The 17412-nt window shown below is 38.1% G+C and overlaps 1 protein-coding gene across 6 annotated transcripts in view; it reads right to left on the bottom strand.

Annotated features, from left to right (window-relative positions):
* The window catches only part of ARHGAP15 (Rho GTPase activating protein 15), a 331319-nt gene that overhangs the window by 287768 nt on the left and 26139 nt on the right, over window positions 1–17412 (bottom strand). The window contains exon 1 of one of the 6 annotated variants that reach the window (XM_013189198.3): window positions 12986–13218. The exons of the other annotated variants lie outside the window; for them this stretch is intronic. Coding sequence (XP_013044652.1) covers window positions 12986–12997 — 12 coding nt within the window. The 5' untranslated portion in view covers window positions 12998–13218. Of the gene's footprint in view, window positions 1–12985; window positions 13219–17412 lie in introns of those variants that run through there. 6 annotated transcript variants of the gene reach the window in all.

Below are 17412 nucleotides of genomic sequence, written 5' to 3'. Positions count from 1 at the left end.
GTGCCTTGCAGCCATGCAATAGCTCAGCAGAAGACCCCGTTCGGCCCCAGGGCAAGCTCCCCGTTTCCCAGCAGATCCTTGCCCACAGCTCTGGCCACCGGTGCTCCTGGCTTGCTTCGGAGCCCTCCCACCACTGTCCGCCAGAAGCTGACTTTAGAGCTACAGTAGGAGTTTTTCTCCTTGCTTGTCCAAAGAGATTTCTTCGGAAGAAAAAGTAATAGAGACTACAAGGCAGTGTAACACGATGTTAGCATGCTCTGATTTTTTTTTTTTCTGAGGCTTGCAGGGAGATAGAGGCATAAAGTGCAGTTTCAGTCCTGTCCCCATCAGCCTTCCCCTTCCTCTCCCTCCCCACCCCGAAGTCCCTGAAATCTCATTACTACATAGGTGACCGAATGCTTTCCTCAGAAACAGGAACTTGCATGGACGGAGCCTTTGTGCGCTGGCTACAGACCAGATAATCTCTCTATGCATCATTTAATAAGAAAACCACTTCACAGTCCTTACAGGCTTGAGTTTGTTACATATGACATGCTCTCAGCAGAATCTGCAGACTGAAGTCAGTGGGGAGAAAAAAAAAAGGGGGGGAAAAGAAAAAGCAGGATTGTGTTGCGTTCCCTCTGCATGTCTCCCTTTGAGCACACTGCCCTCTATATTCAGTTCAGATCTCCAGAGTCCATGAAAATAATGATAATGGTTTTGCTTCCCTTGACCTCTTGCTCTCTTATAAATCAGAATCCTATAGACCTTTCCCACAGTGAGAGGGTCCTCCTTCCTACTGCAGCCTGTGAAGGTAGGTATTTTATATCAAGGCAATTTAATCACGTGGGAGTGCTCTCTGGCTTCAGAAGTCGCTGTAGACAAGCACCACAGTGCTTTTTTTTCTTGTGGAAACATCTCAATTTATTCAGAGGCTTCATTCATGAAATAACAGAAAAATCATTATTCAGATTCTGGTTTAAATTTCAGCTGGTGTCGGGATGAACTTTGTGATCAGAGGATAAATCATGATTTCGATTACAAAGCATGGTCTGTTTGAAACTATATCACCTACTTTCCCCAAATTTTTGGAGGGATACTCCAAATTTGGGGTACCCAATTAGGGCTGATATTTTAACTCCAAGGGCAAGCCTGCAAGAGGCACTAAGTATTTTTCTCCATTAATGTCTTGCCGTTTCCCAGGAGCAGATTTTCCCTGAAGTAGGAGCCCTTTTGTTCCTCTCTAGCTACTCAAATGGACTTTGAAATTTGTCCAATTGATCCTTGCTTTGAGGGAGTCCCAGCTGATGTCGTTGGCTTCATTTGTAGCCTTTTCAGGAGTAGGAGATCTGCCAAAATCATATCTGGAAGAGGAGACAGCTACAAAAGGTTCTTACCACCCATATAAGTAAAAGAAATCCTAAGGCTGCTCTAAACTTGACTGCGGATTGCTCAGATTCGTGTACCTGGGGATCAAAGCCTGACAAAGGGACCAACAGCTGCAGTGCATCTAATCCTAAGGTTTTCCTACTGGAAATCAGACTGGAACCTGGTATCAAAGCTTCAATATGCCTTAACTGTATTAAATACAATAGTCATTGATTCAAGAAAAGAGCATTTAAAGCAAAGCTTTTTATACATTTGCACTAGCCTTTTCTGTTACAGCCTATAATATGTAACAAATACAGCAACGTGCACACTGTGACAGCATTCATCCAGCCACACACAAAAATATATATTATGAAATATATTGATAGGTTTCCTATTCATACTTTTCTATACACAATGTAGTTGTTACTTTTGGTCCTCCATTTTATTAGAATATATTAATCTTAACTACTGCAGGTGCTTTGCTAAAATTACAGATGATAGAGGAAATAAGGAGTGAAAACAGCAGGAGCAAAAATGCAGTAGACATCAGTATTTCAGTGTTCTTTGCCTCTGACATTTGCATCTGCAAAAATGTGTTCTTTGATGTTATGTCCATAAAAGGTAAAAGTCAAAGTTAATACAGGCAGAGAAAAATGATAGATTATCTTTTCACATCCCCTTTAGATCTTAGAAAAATAAAGACAGCAAATGTGGGAACTTGGCTAAGACAGCAACTGTGTCAACAACTCTGACCTGAAACTGCACCCCAGAATAGTATTCTCAGGGCAGAGGTGCAAGCAAAAAATCATTACAGCTCGCTAATGTAAGTGTGCAAAAACAACCAGAAGAATTGCCTTTACAAAATCACATCCAGCACATACATTACAAACAAAATGCACTCAAAAGCTCAGTCTCTCCTGAAAGGACCATCTCAACAGAAAGAGCATAATTAACATTGATGTCACACTCCTGTAAGTCATCAGTTACTATATTCCATATGAATGCCTTTGTATAAAATCCGGTTAATATTCCTAGACAAACGCACAGTCCTGTCTAGTAGGCTCTACTTTAGTGCTTGTCTTTATCCTGCCTGCCTAATTCTTTCTCTCAGATTTAAACAAGCCAAAAACTCACCTTATGCTACTGCAGAAGCAATTTTTATTTTTGAAGGTTAATCCAACTCAGCAGGATTTAGGGATGGCACTTTTGCTTGGTCGTAGGCATGTTGGCTCAGGCCAGACAGCTGTTTGGACATTCTCCACTGGGAATCTTGCCCTCAACACCCACAGTTGATGCACATACATGGTCTACTGGCTGCCTACTTCCATGCCCATCTGTTCACATGGCATGGTGCCCACTCACAAGTTCGCTGGATCCTTGCCCTTAGTGTGTAGATGCCAGGCAATGATGGGCTTAGATGGGCAGCCTGCAAAATACTGAAAGTGATCATTTTTTTCCTGTAGGAAGTCCTTCCTCTGCGATAGCACTGAAGCATGGACACCACATGCTACCCTACACTTAATAACACCTGTGGACGTATATGTGCCAGAAATACGAAGGCTAGAGTGGGGGGAGAAATGTACTGAGGGGGATCGGGGGGGTAAAGGAAGGAAAAAAAAATGAATGATACGATGAAATTGCATGGATTCCTGTCTAAGAATTGTTCTACATTGCAAATGGCAGTGGAAGGATACTAGAGTTAACTTGAAACAAAGTGGTTCAAGCATCAGAGGAGCATAGCCATGACCACAGGCGCCATAGCACAGCCCAGTTAACGCTGCTTCCAATACCAACCTAGCTTAAAGCTACCTTGGGCACCACACGTCCCAGTAGCTACAGTACATAAAAATCTGAGATGGGTCATAATGAAAGCAGTGAGAGCCAAATCAGGCCTGTCTAAAATTGTTCATCAATGCACATTCCATATATACTCTACAATATAAAACATTCTGCAGAAGACATTGGCACCAGTTAAGGTGTGCATAGTAAAAAAGAGTCATCTTAATGAAGATCCATTTTAATTTGTGTCATTGTCCTGACAAATAACTGAGCAAACACTACTCGATATCAAGGCACTCTTTTTAAGAAAAATTAGTAGCAATGAAAAGTTTGTCTTTGTTTGTTTTTGGGGTGGGGGAAGGTCCAAAAGGTTCTTGAAGATGTTTTAGGACAAAATAGTAATATTAAAATTAGAATATCTTTCTCTTCCCTAAGTTTGATTAACAGTAAATCAACACTTAACAATTTTATTACTTTAAATAGTAAGCTGCCTAACAAATCAATATTTTTGTTAATTGTCCTAAAAGAATATGCTTTATTAACATCTTACTTGAAGTTTATTTGAATAACCTTTAAGTACTTGTAAAACCCATGTAGTTTTTATAGACTATTTATACCTCTAGCTGCCATTCATACATTGTAGGAGAGTCATCAGAAAAGTTGCATACTATAGTTTCTGGTCTTTTACTAGATAACTGAAGCTTTCAAAAGGAAGAAGAAGAAAATCAAAGAGATCCAAGCAGCAAATATTTTCAACGGAGCCTTCCAGGACTCCCAGTTTCTGCCAGCACTGGCGAGCAAACTATCACACTTACAAACACTCATGGAAAATTAATAAAATGAGTTGCAATACCAATGAAACATATTCACAGAATTATTCTAACAAGTGTTTGTGTGGTTTTTTTTCCCCTCTTGTTCTTCCTCCCCCTTGCAGGGTGCACCCCAACACTGCTTTAATGATTTCAAATGCTTGCTAGCAGGCTGAAGAGAGATATAAAAGCAATGGCATGGCTGGATCTGCAGCCTGGCTTGGGGCTCTCATCTAGTCAGCAGTGGAAGCCTGTGCTGGAAGGCACATTTAGGCTGTGTCTAACTTAGTGTTTATTCTGGGGTGACTGGATTTGAGAGCGCTTTCCCTACCCTAGAGAATTGTTTGCTGCACGGAGACATCCGTCTTGTCTTTGAGCATGCTCCGCCGAATCAGTCATGTGTGACGCCTTGATCTGTTTTGGTCTGGACATATTTTCAAATCGTTGTGTCCAAGTTTCACAGGAGCAGTGCCGAAAAAGTCCTGGCTCCCGAATGAAATTAGATTTATATGAAACACAAGCCAAAGAAGTCGCTATGAATGTCCAGTGACAAAATCAAGGAACCTGAACAACAACAAAAAATGTTTTGGTTTCACTTCCAAGCTTATTTCATCTTCTTTAATCCATCCGAATGGGGGGGAAGAAACAGTGAAACTACCTCTTGTATAACTTTTAGGTTGCTAATTCCAGGCAGTACAGGAGTAAAACACTGGCTTCTACAACAGAAAAATCCATTGTTTTGGTCAGTACAGGAATTTCTGCAAAGTATATTTTTAATGTGACTGGAAGGAACATCTTCAAACACAGCTTACAACTGAAAAGCCCATAATTAAATCTTATTAAAAGCTATTCAGAGATCAAAATTAGAGGCTGTAACACACAATCACTTGGATACCTGTCAGCTTGATAACATCTAGATGGCCATCCAGTTTGCCACCTGCTCCTGCTTCCCTCTGCACTAATACCCTAAGTAAGCCTGTGAATGTATTTCCACCTCTGTTGTCTCATATCATCAAAAACTGTAATCTCTCTTGAAAAAAAGTCAGTATTACTTATCAGCGTTGTTCAGAAGACCAAAGTACATTGCACTAGAAGAAAGAATGAAGCAAAGTTTTCAAGCGGATTTTACCAGGTGCCATTATAATCACTAACATGAAAGAAACAGAGTAATCAAAATAATAACTGATCCGTTTCAAGTAGCTTTTTAGGCAAATGGGCAATTTTGCAAAGGTCAATTAGCGGGATGACTCCTTCCACTTCTATGTGACATCATCACATTTTGCTAGAAAAAGATTGAAAATATATGAAGCCTTTCTTCTTTTTTCCTTTGAGATTTCTCACTTTTACTCTTAATCACAACCTTGCAGCAAACCAGGTAGAACAGCAGTGATTAGCAATGATTGTTAACAGATTCCTACCAGTTACTCAGCACTGGGATTCTCTACATGCAATTTACCTTCCTGTCACGCAAAATTAGTATCCTAGCTCTCTTACCAAGAACTGCTATTGGACTAGAAATAAAATAATACAAAAGTTAATTTATATATATACGCACACACGCCAAAATTACAAAATTAACTCCTCAAATTTGTATTTGTCTGCAGGGCTCTTGATTTGTTTCTGTTTTCCTTTTTTGGTGTTGTTGTTTTTTGGTAACCCGTGCAATAAAGTCATCCACTTGTGTTTCAGCAAACTAAGAACTATAATTGTAAAACACTATTGTCCACATTGCCTGAATATTATTTTATTATTTTCCCTTCATAGGCCAAGAAACATTTCAAATGATACTACACACTCGGGCTTATTCCATAAATTGGTCCATGTAGCAAAGGTAACGTGCAAGAGAAAAAAGTGCGTATTTCTGATCTAAGCATACTGAATCTCCTGGTTTTAGTCTTGTGGCTTTACACTGACAGCAAATCACATAACAGTAATACAGAAGATAAAGAAAAGAAGAAATGGAATTATCCAGTTTGAAACTCCTGAAGCGTCTAGACACACTGGAAATTGCCCCTGATTTGATTTTCTTTATTCTGTTCTGATAGAGAAGTAACCTGCCTTACACACAATAGAAAAACCTCAACAAAACCAAACAAGAATTGTCTGCTGCCATCCAAAATGCAGGCAGTGTATAAAGGTGTACTCCGGGAGGGCTGCTCAGAGTCACCAGACTTGTCGGCAAAGAAAAAGTACCTCAACAGAACAAATGAGTCAAATGTTATTAGAAACCGTGGTGGTGCATGGAAACAGAAAGTTGACTGCATATTTCAGTCCATAAATATACATACATTTAAACCACGCTGTCAGTGAAGTCACTAACACACATTTCAACGAATTGAGGAATTTACCAATTCTCTTGATAACTTCCCACTCGTCTTTGCAAAATGTAAAAACATACTGCAACTCTCATTTTATTTTGGGGAGGGGTTCCAACTTCCAGAGATTACATTTTTATTGCCTTTTTCTGCTACATTAAAGAATTCTTTGGTATCCAGTGTTGCCCCTGCACGTAGGTAAGAAGGAAATCAATTTGCTTTTTAATTTCTTTCAGGTACATTAAACAGCCTGTAGGTTCTTCATTGGTAATGTGTTTTTTTTTTTTTTTCCCCCCAATTTCCAATACCTCTTTTTTGCCTCTTCCTTGCATAATCTCCATTATTCTAGTATGAGTATTCTAGATTCCTTTTCATCAGCATGGTTAACAGAAATGAACATTTGCTGTCACCAATCTTTATCACACAGAGAGGTCAATCTCTTTCACACTGAAACACCCACAGAAGCTACATTTTGCAGTAAAACCTCATAATATGGTTCCTTATTCTGGAAACAGCATGGCCTATGTTTCCCATATATACTTATATTTGGATAAATTAAAATGCATTTTCAACCATTAAGCAATCCAGATCACTCTCCACGAGTGCCTTTACCCAGCCCTATTTGCCAGTCCATCAATCTTTGCTTTATTTTAAAATTTTGTTAGAACTGTTCTATTTACTTCCTTACCATAGATAAAAAGAGTGATTAGTGTCAGACTTAGTACCAGTCCCTGGAGATCAACTCTAAAAATCCACCCAGTTGATGATGATTCTCCAGGGACTACTTTCTGAAACGTGTAAATTAATCAGTTCTTAATCCATTTAACGTGTGCTTCACTGATACAGCACATAGCTAATATTTAATCAGAATGTCACGTACTATTAAGTCAAATGACTTACAAACTTTCAGTATACTTCATAAATATGGTTGCCATTTTCAATGAGATTAGTAACAAAAAATAATGCCCCTATTTTTGTTTGAACTATTTTTATTATTATTATTCAAATATGGTGATTGACATTAACTATATTCTTAACTTGATTTCTTTTTATTTAAGCCCTGAAACAACTTTCCCATTAGTTAATCTAGTACTGTGTAAGTCTAACCTCCCCACATTTTCTAAGTCATGACAACTTTTTTTTTTAACGTATTAAAACGATAATCAAACCGTTTTTGAACCTCTTGTAATATCCATGACAATGCAATATTTAAGATTGAAATCAACAGGCAAAGATCACCTCAGAAAACTCTTTCAGGCTCTAGCCTGATATTTAAGTTTCCTAAAGTTTTGCTATATTCTGCTAAATTTTTCTCATACTACCATCACTGCTTGATGTCATCCAATATATTTTAAGTCATTAGTATCTCAGAAAACACATAATCTGTTTCTTGTAACTGAATTGCTATTCAAAACAAATATTTATTGACTGTTCCTGTCTTTGCTGCATCTCTATTAATAGCTGCATCACCATTATAGCATGCCTGTAACAGTCCTGTCATTAAGAACTTAAAATTAGACATAAAAACAAAGTTCTAGAAATTATTGCACTCCTAAGAGGTCAGAACTAGAAGTATTTGGAAAACTCCAGGACATAAGAAAGGCATCAGTTTGGTCCAGCAGTTGTGGGATTCCCTTCTGTGATACAATATCGAGGGTGAAGATTTTCTATTCTGTTTAGCATTTGGCTGCTTTTCACTGTGTAAAGAGCCTGTCTCTTTCTCTAGCAGGTGCCAGTATAAAAAATGCTCAATTTATCAATATATCTCAGGATGTTATTACCTAGACTCAGTGACAATAGATTTATAAAACAGTGAATACACAGCATAGTGTTTTAAAGAACAAACAAAACTACCTGGAATGTACGATTTCCACATGCTGAAATAATGAAATTGATTTTGCAGTGCTCTGCATTTTATGTAATTGTCTCTTTATCTGCAAGGAAAGTTGCCAAATCAAAAATGAAATAATTTAAGTCTCATATATACAGGTGCACATACTTTCAGAAAGGCAGAAGCAAGCTGGCACTCTGTCTCATGCCAATTTTTAAAATATCTGCTTATATCTTCTTGCAATTTTAAGTATGTGTGCACCAAAATGGAACACAATGGAAGACAAATCTCCCTAAATTATAATTCCTTCATAATTTATTACATATTGCCATAGAAACTGATTTTCAAACTATTTTCTATGCGACTCCAGAAGTATCAAAATTTAAACAATGCTCTGAATAAACATCTTAAAATGTTCTAACATCAGCATACAAAGGGCCATTTTCTTCACCGCTCAGATATTCCAAATCCAATAAATGGAGACTGACCTAAAAAAACCCTGCTCCGGATTTGAAGATTGTCAGCTCTATTACACCAGCACTTTCACACACAGATATCGAGGTTGATGCAAATGTTCAGAAAAAAAATTAGCATAAGGGCACATATAATTTTAATAGATGCTTAAGTATAACCGGTTAGGGTTGGAAGTGGTTGGTTGTGTACATACTACTGTGCAAATTCATCTATTTATGGTGCAGATGCACAAATAAATGTGTGATTTTGAGGATTTTTTTTTTTTCCTCTGAACTTAATTTTTCTATAATTACTGAAAGATTAATAGGTAATCAAATGGTATAGATGGACTTTTCTTAAAACTGCTTACATATGCTTTGCAAGTGATATTTTTCTGAGCCTAACGCCCTCTGTTTTGTAGGTCACACGGATATCCACAGACTGTGCGGCTACTGAAGGCACTTGTCCTTTAGCCTTCTGCCTCACCACATGATTGAGCATCCATATACCTTACAACCATACACCCTGTCGAGTGTTATTCTCTTACATATCACAATTTACCTCGCTTTCTCCACTCAAACATGCAACCAAGCTGAGCAACAAGCTGCTTCAGCTGCCATATCATTTCAGTTTTTACACATCTTCCCTTTTTATGTGTGCTCCACATCTCCGTGATGTCTCATCTCCCTGTTCCACTGCCATAGGCTACGAGTCAGGAACAAAGCTTAGGCTCAATGTCAAACAGAGGGAAAATGGGAAAAAATTCATAGAAGAGAAAATTAATGGCCACAAATACAGCTCTAAAACTTCCATCTTCATGGGCTTTGCAGATCTCCCTTGTTCCTTAGCAAAACCCAAAGTAGAAGAAAGTACTATTTGTGTAGAAAATGCCTTAAAAAGGTACGTAGCCGAGGAAAATACATGACCAAAAAAAACATATTGATATAGTTATTTTTACATATTAAGGAATAAATAACTCTGAGAAGCTTGCAAAGAGCCCCCTTTTATCTGCACCATCATGCCTCACCATTGTGTCTTGTGGAGGCACACATCTCCAAAAACGCCTCAGCAATTTATAGTCCCAAGCTAAAGGCACAGAAATGGAGTCCCAGCCTGAAATCAGGGCTACTGTGCCTGAAGAGAGGCCTTTCTTTCATTTCCAACAGGTAAAAATCGAGAGTGAAAAGCACGTAAAATCTCTTTTGTCAACAAGTTATCCAGTCATGTCATTAGCTTAAAAATCTTACTTTTAAGCTTTATATATTGATTTTTATCTGTAACAAATATTTTTGTTTTTGTAAGGAACGTAGGATGATCATAACCTGTAGTATTGGCCAAAAAATAAAACTTAATAATAATAAAAAATCACTTTGAAAAGGGTTGACTGCCCTGAGATATGACTGGCAAATACTCAGGTTTTCTTGGTGTAGAATCATGATCTTCAGTGTCATTAGCTGTTCATCTATTAAAAAATCTACTTCACGGCATAAGAATTCTTCAAAAATAGGGACCGTATATTTGTGTTTAAAAAAAATTAAAATTAGAGATCCCAGAGCTCACTAATGTGCGAGGAAAAGCGGATACTTTGCTTTTATTCTCACACTACAGAATTATTTTGCTCTAGAAAATATAATTTTGTTCAGATTCCTCTCTCCTCCCCCCCAAAATAAATTTATTCTTTATAAAAATAGCACTCCTCTTTTTGTAGATCCCCCAAATCATACAGAAGTAAACATTAATATAGCAAGTGTTAACATTAGTAGGTTATTTGAACCCAGATGTTTTGTTCATGAATAAGTTACTTGATCATCTAAATTATTTATTTAGGAGGTAACACCGTGTTTTACAGGACCCTGTTTCATCTTGTGTGCATACCCTTGCCTGAACATATTTCACATAAGCTTAATAAACCTTTTAACTTTTAAAAATGTCAATACTTCATCTTTTCACTATTAGAAGTGTATAACTTACATTTTGGAGCTAACATTGTATAACTGAGCTTAATGCAAATAAACATTTATTTTATTTTTTACAACTTTTGGATGATTGAATCATAGCTGAAAAAATAAAATGCCTTTTTTTTTTCGGGGGGCACATGCATTCATGATGCATCTTCAGTCTGTTTATTAAGTAATCATATCTGGATACAAGTGTCAACACAATTTATGTTTTGAATAATATGAAGCAGATAACCTCAATTAACAAGTAATTAGAGTCATTTTCCTATTAAGCAGTTTCCCTAATTGTTTTTGAAACCTGGAACTAAAATTGTAATAAATAATAAGCAGCCAAAACATGTCCCTGCATTAGCTTAATCCAGGCTTTTCCACTGGAGCCTGGGAAAAACACAGCAAAAATACGGGCTGAGCACCCAGGGTGCATGTGATCCTGAGAGACAAGGGAAATGCTCTTTTCTGGCTGCAGAACTCAGCGTAGCCCACTGTTCTGTACTTTTTTTCTTTATCCTTCCTCTCTTCAACACAGTACTCTTTTTTTTTTTTTTTTTCTGATTTATTTTATGAACATGCAATGCAGGAAGGATCTGACCTAATTGTTACTGTAGATTGACTGGAGCTTAGCAGGTGAAAGCCATCCCACAAAGGGTATCACCTCTGTTTAACTACTGCCTGTAGTAGTGCAAATTGATTTGTTACCTCAGGTTCTACCTCACCAGCATACCACATCCCTGTTTATGTAAAATAGTAAATATGAATTGGCTTTCCCAAAGAAGTTGGGTAGAACAATTTGTGGTTTTCTGTTGGTTGGTCATAAGAGAGAAAAACAAAACAAAGTAAAACAAAAACTTTTCGCTTTGACACCAATCTCTAAATAGATACATATCACATATCAAATATAATAGATGAGATAGGAGAACAGAAAAATTTCACATGTATTTCTCTACTTTTATTACATGAACTGATGGAAATACCTATCTTGCATTCTGGCTGCTGTTGCCAAAAATGAGGGAAAAAAGAAAAATCTAGTTAAATCCAAAAAGAAATCCAACAGCTGCTCTTCACCCTAAGCCAAAACAAATAAACAAAGTAAAAACTAACAGAAAAGCTACCCAGAAGTTCCAGGGGAAAAAAAAAAAAAAAAGTTTTTAAAAAAAATCAAGGGCAATAATATTCTCTTCACCTATGAACTCCAACCTTAATCAACTCCTCAGGTCTTTCAGGTCTTTATCACAGTGTTCTTGTTAATTCTCTTCATCCAGCAAACAGAAATCAACTAAAATGGGATGAAGACATTTTGGGAAGTATGAACAGAAGAATCTAACTACCAGAGACCATCCATAGACAATGGCAGCTGAAGAGCTCTACTGATAGGACACTGGCATTTCCCCTTGAAGATAAGGATGGAAAAAGATTCTTAAAGTCCATGAAGGAACCAAAGTACCTTTGGCTGCCCTAAAATGTCTCCTAGTTAGTACACATCTAACTTGACTGTCCCCTTCCCCACAAATAAATATTCGCAATGGCTTCTCTCTCTCCAGACCTCCCTCCAATTTTTTCAGCCTTGGAAGACTACAGGACATATATTTTCACCATTTTTAAAAAATTATCTGTAAGGTAATAAATAATAATTATAATAAATTGAAAAGCAATGAGTGAACACGCTAAGAAGATACCCTGAGAAATTTCAGGAAGAAATCTGGCAGCTATGGGAAGACATGAGCTGTTCAAAAGGAATACAAACATTTAAATAATATATCTTGCTGGAAATTAGGCTTTGAGAGAAATCCCATTGATTTCTTTTAAGTCATTTTATTAAAAGGTCTATTAATGCTTGGCTTGCACTTTGTGGCTATGAGAGATGTTGGAATGAAGAGCTATCAAAGGTGGCTATCAAAGTTTTTTTCTTTTTTCCATTTAACTTTTTCTAACTATTAAGCTGCTCATTTTGTGGAGACAATCATTAGTGTCTTTAATGTGAAACAAAGCTTCTGGATAAGAGCTGCTCGCTGAAGATCAATATGAGAGATATCATTTCAGTTACAGCTTTAATAACTGTAACAATAGGGAGCCTGGCATCGCTGGCTTTGTGCATTAATGTAATTTAGAATTTACCAGGTACAAATCTTATCAAGCATTAGCAGTGGCTGCACTGGGATTTTCTAGGTAAGGAAACTGTGTGATAAGTGGGAAGTACTTTAAAGGTAAATTTTCATGTAATCAGGCTCATCTGCAATAAAACCTTGAAAAAAATTACATGAAGGAAAAAAAAAAAACAACAAACAAACAAGATTCCTGGAAAACAGTGGCAGTTTTTAAGGTATTGGTGGTGTGCGGGCATGTAAAATGCTCAGGGTATATTGGGGAGTTTCTCTTGTTTAGATCATCATAAAGCTCATATGATCCACAAGACTGAAGGATTAGGAATTTTGGCCAAATTCAGTATAATTAAAGATGCTCTGCAAACTACCATACACAGAAATCCACACCTACCTGAACACCCATTGCATAGCTTTCAGCTGAGCTGCAGGAGAGATGAGGAGCTCCTTCCTAACTCACACCTCTAAGACAAGGACCAGTGCCTTCCCAGAATGCCAGCAAAGCACCAGCTCTGCAGACCAGGAAGACAAGCCTTCATCCAGCTGAAGCCCACAACTCCACACAGCTGAAGTAAATTCAGCTTCACCACCCTGCTTCTCCCAGCCCACCCATCCACCTCCAGGTCCTTCAACTCCCTGCCTGCTCCATACTTTTCACCACCAACACCCCACTGCCCCAACCTTTCCTGTGTTTTTGAGATGTTCATGGTGCTGTCACCTTTATTCTCCTGTAATAGTTTGTCTACAGGCATGTTATTTCTTTTCCCAGCCCTTCAATTTCTTGACTAAAAACAAATAAATAAAAATATAGAGTTGCCCCCCCCCCAACCAAAAAAAAAAAAAAATCTGTACTGAAAAGGTTAAAACACAAATATTTTGGATCTTTCCTGCAAAGTTATTCTTAAAACCTGATGCAACCAATTGGCAGTTTTTAAAAACAATTTGTTTAACTTGTGTCCAAATGTCTTCAGGTTTTAGTGCTTACAGGTGGCCACTTTAGATTTACACTTTAATTTTGAGAAAGATCTAAACTGGGAGCAGTGAATTTTCGGTTTATCATTTGCTGATAAAAAATGGAAAGCTCAAAGTTGAAGTAGCCAACTACTGAAAAGAGTTGGCACCTGGCACTTTAAATTTTTAAACACTGTTTTTTTTGTGTAATGAGATTATAAAGTACGAGTCTGACTTCAGATTCACAGTCAAGAAGAATGAGCTCTTAAGGATAACAGAACTGCTGATGTAAAGCTCAGTTGGTCGAAAACCCAGGTTTGGTCCAAATAAACACACAAAAGTTTGGATGCTTCTCTGGGTTTTCTACCTGCCTTGGGGCTACAAATGTCACGAGGACAGATTCGCTCATCACAGCTGCAGTGCTTCCATTGCTGGCCACGGATGGAAGATCCAGGAAAAAAATCTTTCTTGCAGAGCTCTGGGAGAGGAAAGTGAGGGAAAATGGGATGGAGTATTTCACAACCTTTCAAATTTGATTCCAAAACTGGGGGAAGATTCAGAGATTAGAAAGGATAGCGCATTTTTGCTGTGTTTGTGTTTCAGCTGTACTCCTAAATGCAAATTTTTACTGTAACTTTCAGAGTACATGGCAGCTTAGACAGACAATAAACAGGAAAAGAAGAGCATAACTGTTTCTAAAGTTTAGCCATCTTCAGTAATGTATTACTTATCACTGAAAAACAAAGATTTTTTTATTTTTTTTTCCACAGGCTGTCCACTGAGCAGCCAAGTTCCTTCCTTCTCTCAAGGTGTAGGGTCTTGGGCCCTCTGAAGGGCAAGGCTTGAATTTCAGTTTTGCCACGGATGTGAAATTGCTGTGTGCGTATGCACACACATCCATAAACACAAAATCACAGATGATCAGCACCTGCTTCCATTAAGGACATGAATCTCACCAAACAAGAAATCAAACAGAAAATAAAATACTGCTGTGCTAACGTGACTGGATCTGATCCTACACTTCTTTTTCCTGCAAAAGAACCACTGGCTTCAAAGGGGATTTGGTCTGATTTAGGGCAGGAGAATGCTGCTGTCAACTGTTTGTCTAAGAATAGGCACATTGCCTAACAAGGACACTCTGCTGTCTGTTTTAAAATCTCTTCTGAGTGTATTAAACAACATTTAGTGTGCATGTCCCTATATTGTGCAATAGCGCGTGTATTTAGGGCACACGCAAAATAACTTGATCCCCATTTCATCGCATCTGTAGTGCAATTATTTCAGCGCAGTAATAAAAGATAAAAAAAAACTGGTTCTTTACCTCTCCTGTCATGTTGCATTGGGTCACTTTGCCTCACATGGTGTGATATAATGTAACTCAATGCAAGGAGACACATGTCCCTTCTCATTGGAAATTTAAAGAAATGGAGCTTACTTTTACCCTGTGGGAAACTGTGCGGGTCAGGTGCCCAAGACTAGCTATGGGAAGTTTGATATCAGCTCAGTTTCAGTACCTACATATTTCAAATCTTATGGCATTTTGAAAGGAAATGTGTTAGATGCCACAATTTAGCTGTAATACAGTACTTAATAAAAATAGTGGAAGAGGAATATAATTCCACAGCTTACGTTCCTTGTCAGTGTCTGTGGACACATATTGCCAAAGAGACTCTTTTAAACAATGCTTCTAACTATACGTTTTGAAATATATATTATAAAACATGAAAAGCCTGGGAGAAACAATGCAGCCTAAAAGCACATGGGTATAGAATCAAGGGAACAGAACCGATTAATGAAGAAGCCAAAAGACTTCTTTTTTCTTACTTTTTTTTTTTTAAACAAAAAAATAGTGAAATAGTTAAGCACAGAGAATATAGATAAGGAAAATATACAGGGCCTGGGGCCAAGTTCCTCTCTCAGTTACACTAGCTATAATTGTGGAATAATTCTATTTCAATTAATAGAGTTAATATGATTAGAACAAAATTATCTATGTTATGAGCATGATTGAAACATAACAGTCAACCCAGCTCTGAGGCAGACTTGGGAAAGTGTGCAAAGGAGATAAGCATCATCCTCAATCCTGTTTTGCAGGTAAAGAGACAGAAGAAGACCAACAAATAGGCTGGGATCAGGAGAAACATGACAAGTTCTAGTCCAGCTCCTTCTCCCCTTGGTTGCAGTAAATAATTACAAGATAAGTCTATCATGGGAGCCAAGTGAAATATTAAGTATATAAAATGATCTCTAACATCATGGCATGTTGCTATGTCACTCTTGTAGCAAAAATGTATAGCTTTCATAGAATCACAGAATCATCTAGCTTGGAAAAGACCTTAAAGATCACCAAGTCCAACCACCAACCTGACCTGCCAAGTCCCATCACCAAACCATGTCCCTCAGTGCCACATCCCCACATCTCTTAAATCCTTCCAGGGATGGGGACTCCACCACTTTCCTGGGCAGCCTGTTCCAATGCTTGATCTCCCTCTCCACAAAGAAATTCTTCCTAATGTCCAACCTAAACCTCCCCGCTGCAACCTGAGACCATTTCCTTGTGTCCTATCACTTGTCACCTGAGAAAAGAGACCTACACCCCTCCTTGCTGTAACCTCCTTTCAGGTAGTTGTAGAGAGCGATGAGGTCTCCCCTCAGCCATCTTTTCTCCGGACTAAACAATCCCAATTCTTTCAGTCACTCCTCATGTGTCTTATTTTCTAGTCCTTTCACCGGTGTCAGTGCTCTTCCCTGCACACGCTCGAGCATATTTCTTTGGGACATTTCGTATCAGGGTGGTAACCTCAGTATCATTAACTGTTTGTATATTTGAGGGTCACTGTTTACAGGATAGCATAGTAGAAAAACTAAAAGCACATTCAGAACAGATACAAGAAATAAGTTTTCCTAATAAACAAACAAACAAACAAACAAAAAGGATTTGTGGAATGGCCTATGAAATAATGAAGAAGACACAAAAGCAATGAGATTATTTCAATTTAAATTAGATGTTAAATTACAGAAAATAATATTATTCAGAAAATAATATTTTCTGATTATTTAAAATCTCATGTCTAGGTTTTCATATTCTTCTCACTTTCCTTACCAGGACAGACCAAAAGCCTCATTTGGCAGAGTTTGGAACAAGCAAGTTTTGAGCTCCAAGCACTTAATACAACCCCATGATTGTCCTTTGGCCTTGAACAAACTAAGACATAAGGGACAGAAGCATTTGGAGCTGCTCCAGCTCACCTCATTTAATATCAAATTCATAATTTTTGCACATTTTTGATGGAAAGGATGAAGGGGAGGGGGTGCATTTTCCTTTTTTCTTCTACACACAGCCCCAGTCACCAGGGTACCACCAAGAAAAAATGCCTGTCTGCAACTGCGCTGAAACAAGACATGTGTGATGTGGCCAATACCTGACCTCACCATAAATTTCCATCTTTATTCCATACAATACAGAAAAACCAATAATTTCAAAAGAAGAACAAACTATTTGCACCTTGTCTTTCCCTGTGTGTCCTGACAGGAAGACTCTGACCCTTCCTGGGTGAAAAGGCCAGTGTTTAAGGGACCCCCCAGATGATAGGCAGAGAAGCTAGGCCTGTGTTGGACAGACTGTCATCCCCTTTCCAGCAGGCACACGTGCCCTGGTGTTGCCAAATGAAAGGAAATGAAGGTGGAAACTGGGGCTGGCTAACTTACAGGGTGGCTATGGGGTTCCTGGTTGTGCCCTGAGCTCTCACACCTGCAGTGACACCCCGAGAACCACATCCTCCTGTCTCCACAGCCACTGCCAGCACCAAAGACAAAAAGGGCTGCTGAGAGGCAAGCACAAATGAAAAGAAAATACAAAACAAAAGTAGA

This window comes from Anser cygnoides, chromosome 6 (genome assembly GCF_040182565.1).
Source record: "Anser cygnoides isolate HZ-2024a breed goose chromosome 6, Taihu_goose_T2T_genome, whole genome shotgun sequence".
Classification (NCBI taxonomy): Eukaryota; Metazoa; Chordata; class Aves; order Anseriformes; family Anatidae; genus Anser; species Anser cygnoides.
The sequence above is the reverse complement of the archived record's forward strand: the minus strand, read 5'-3'. Positions and strand labels throughout refer to the sequence as shown.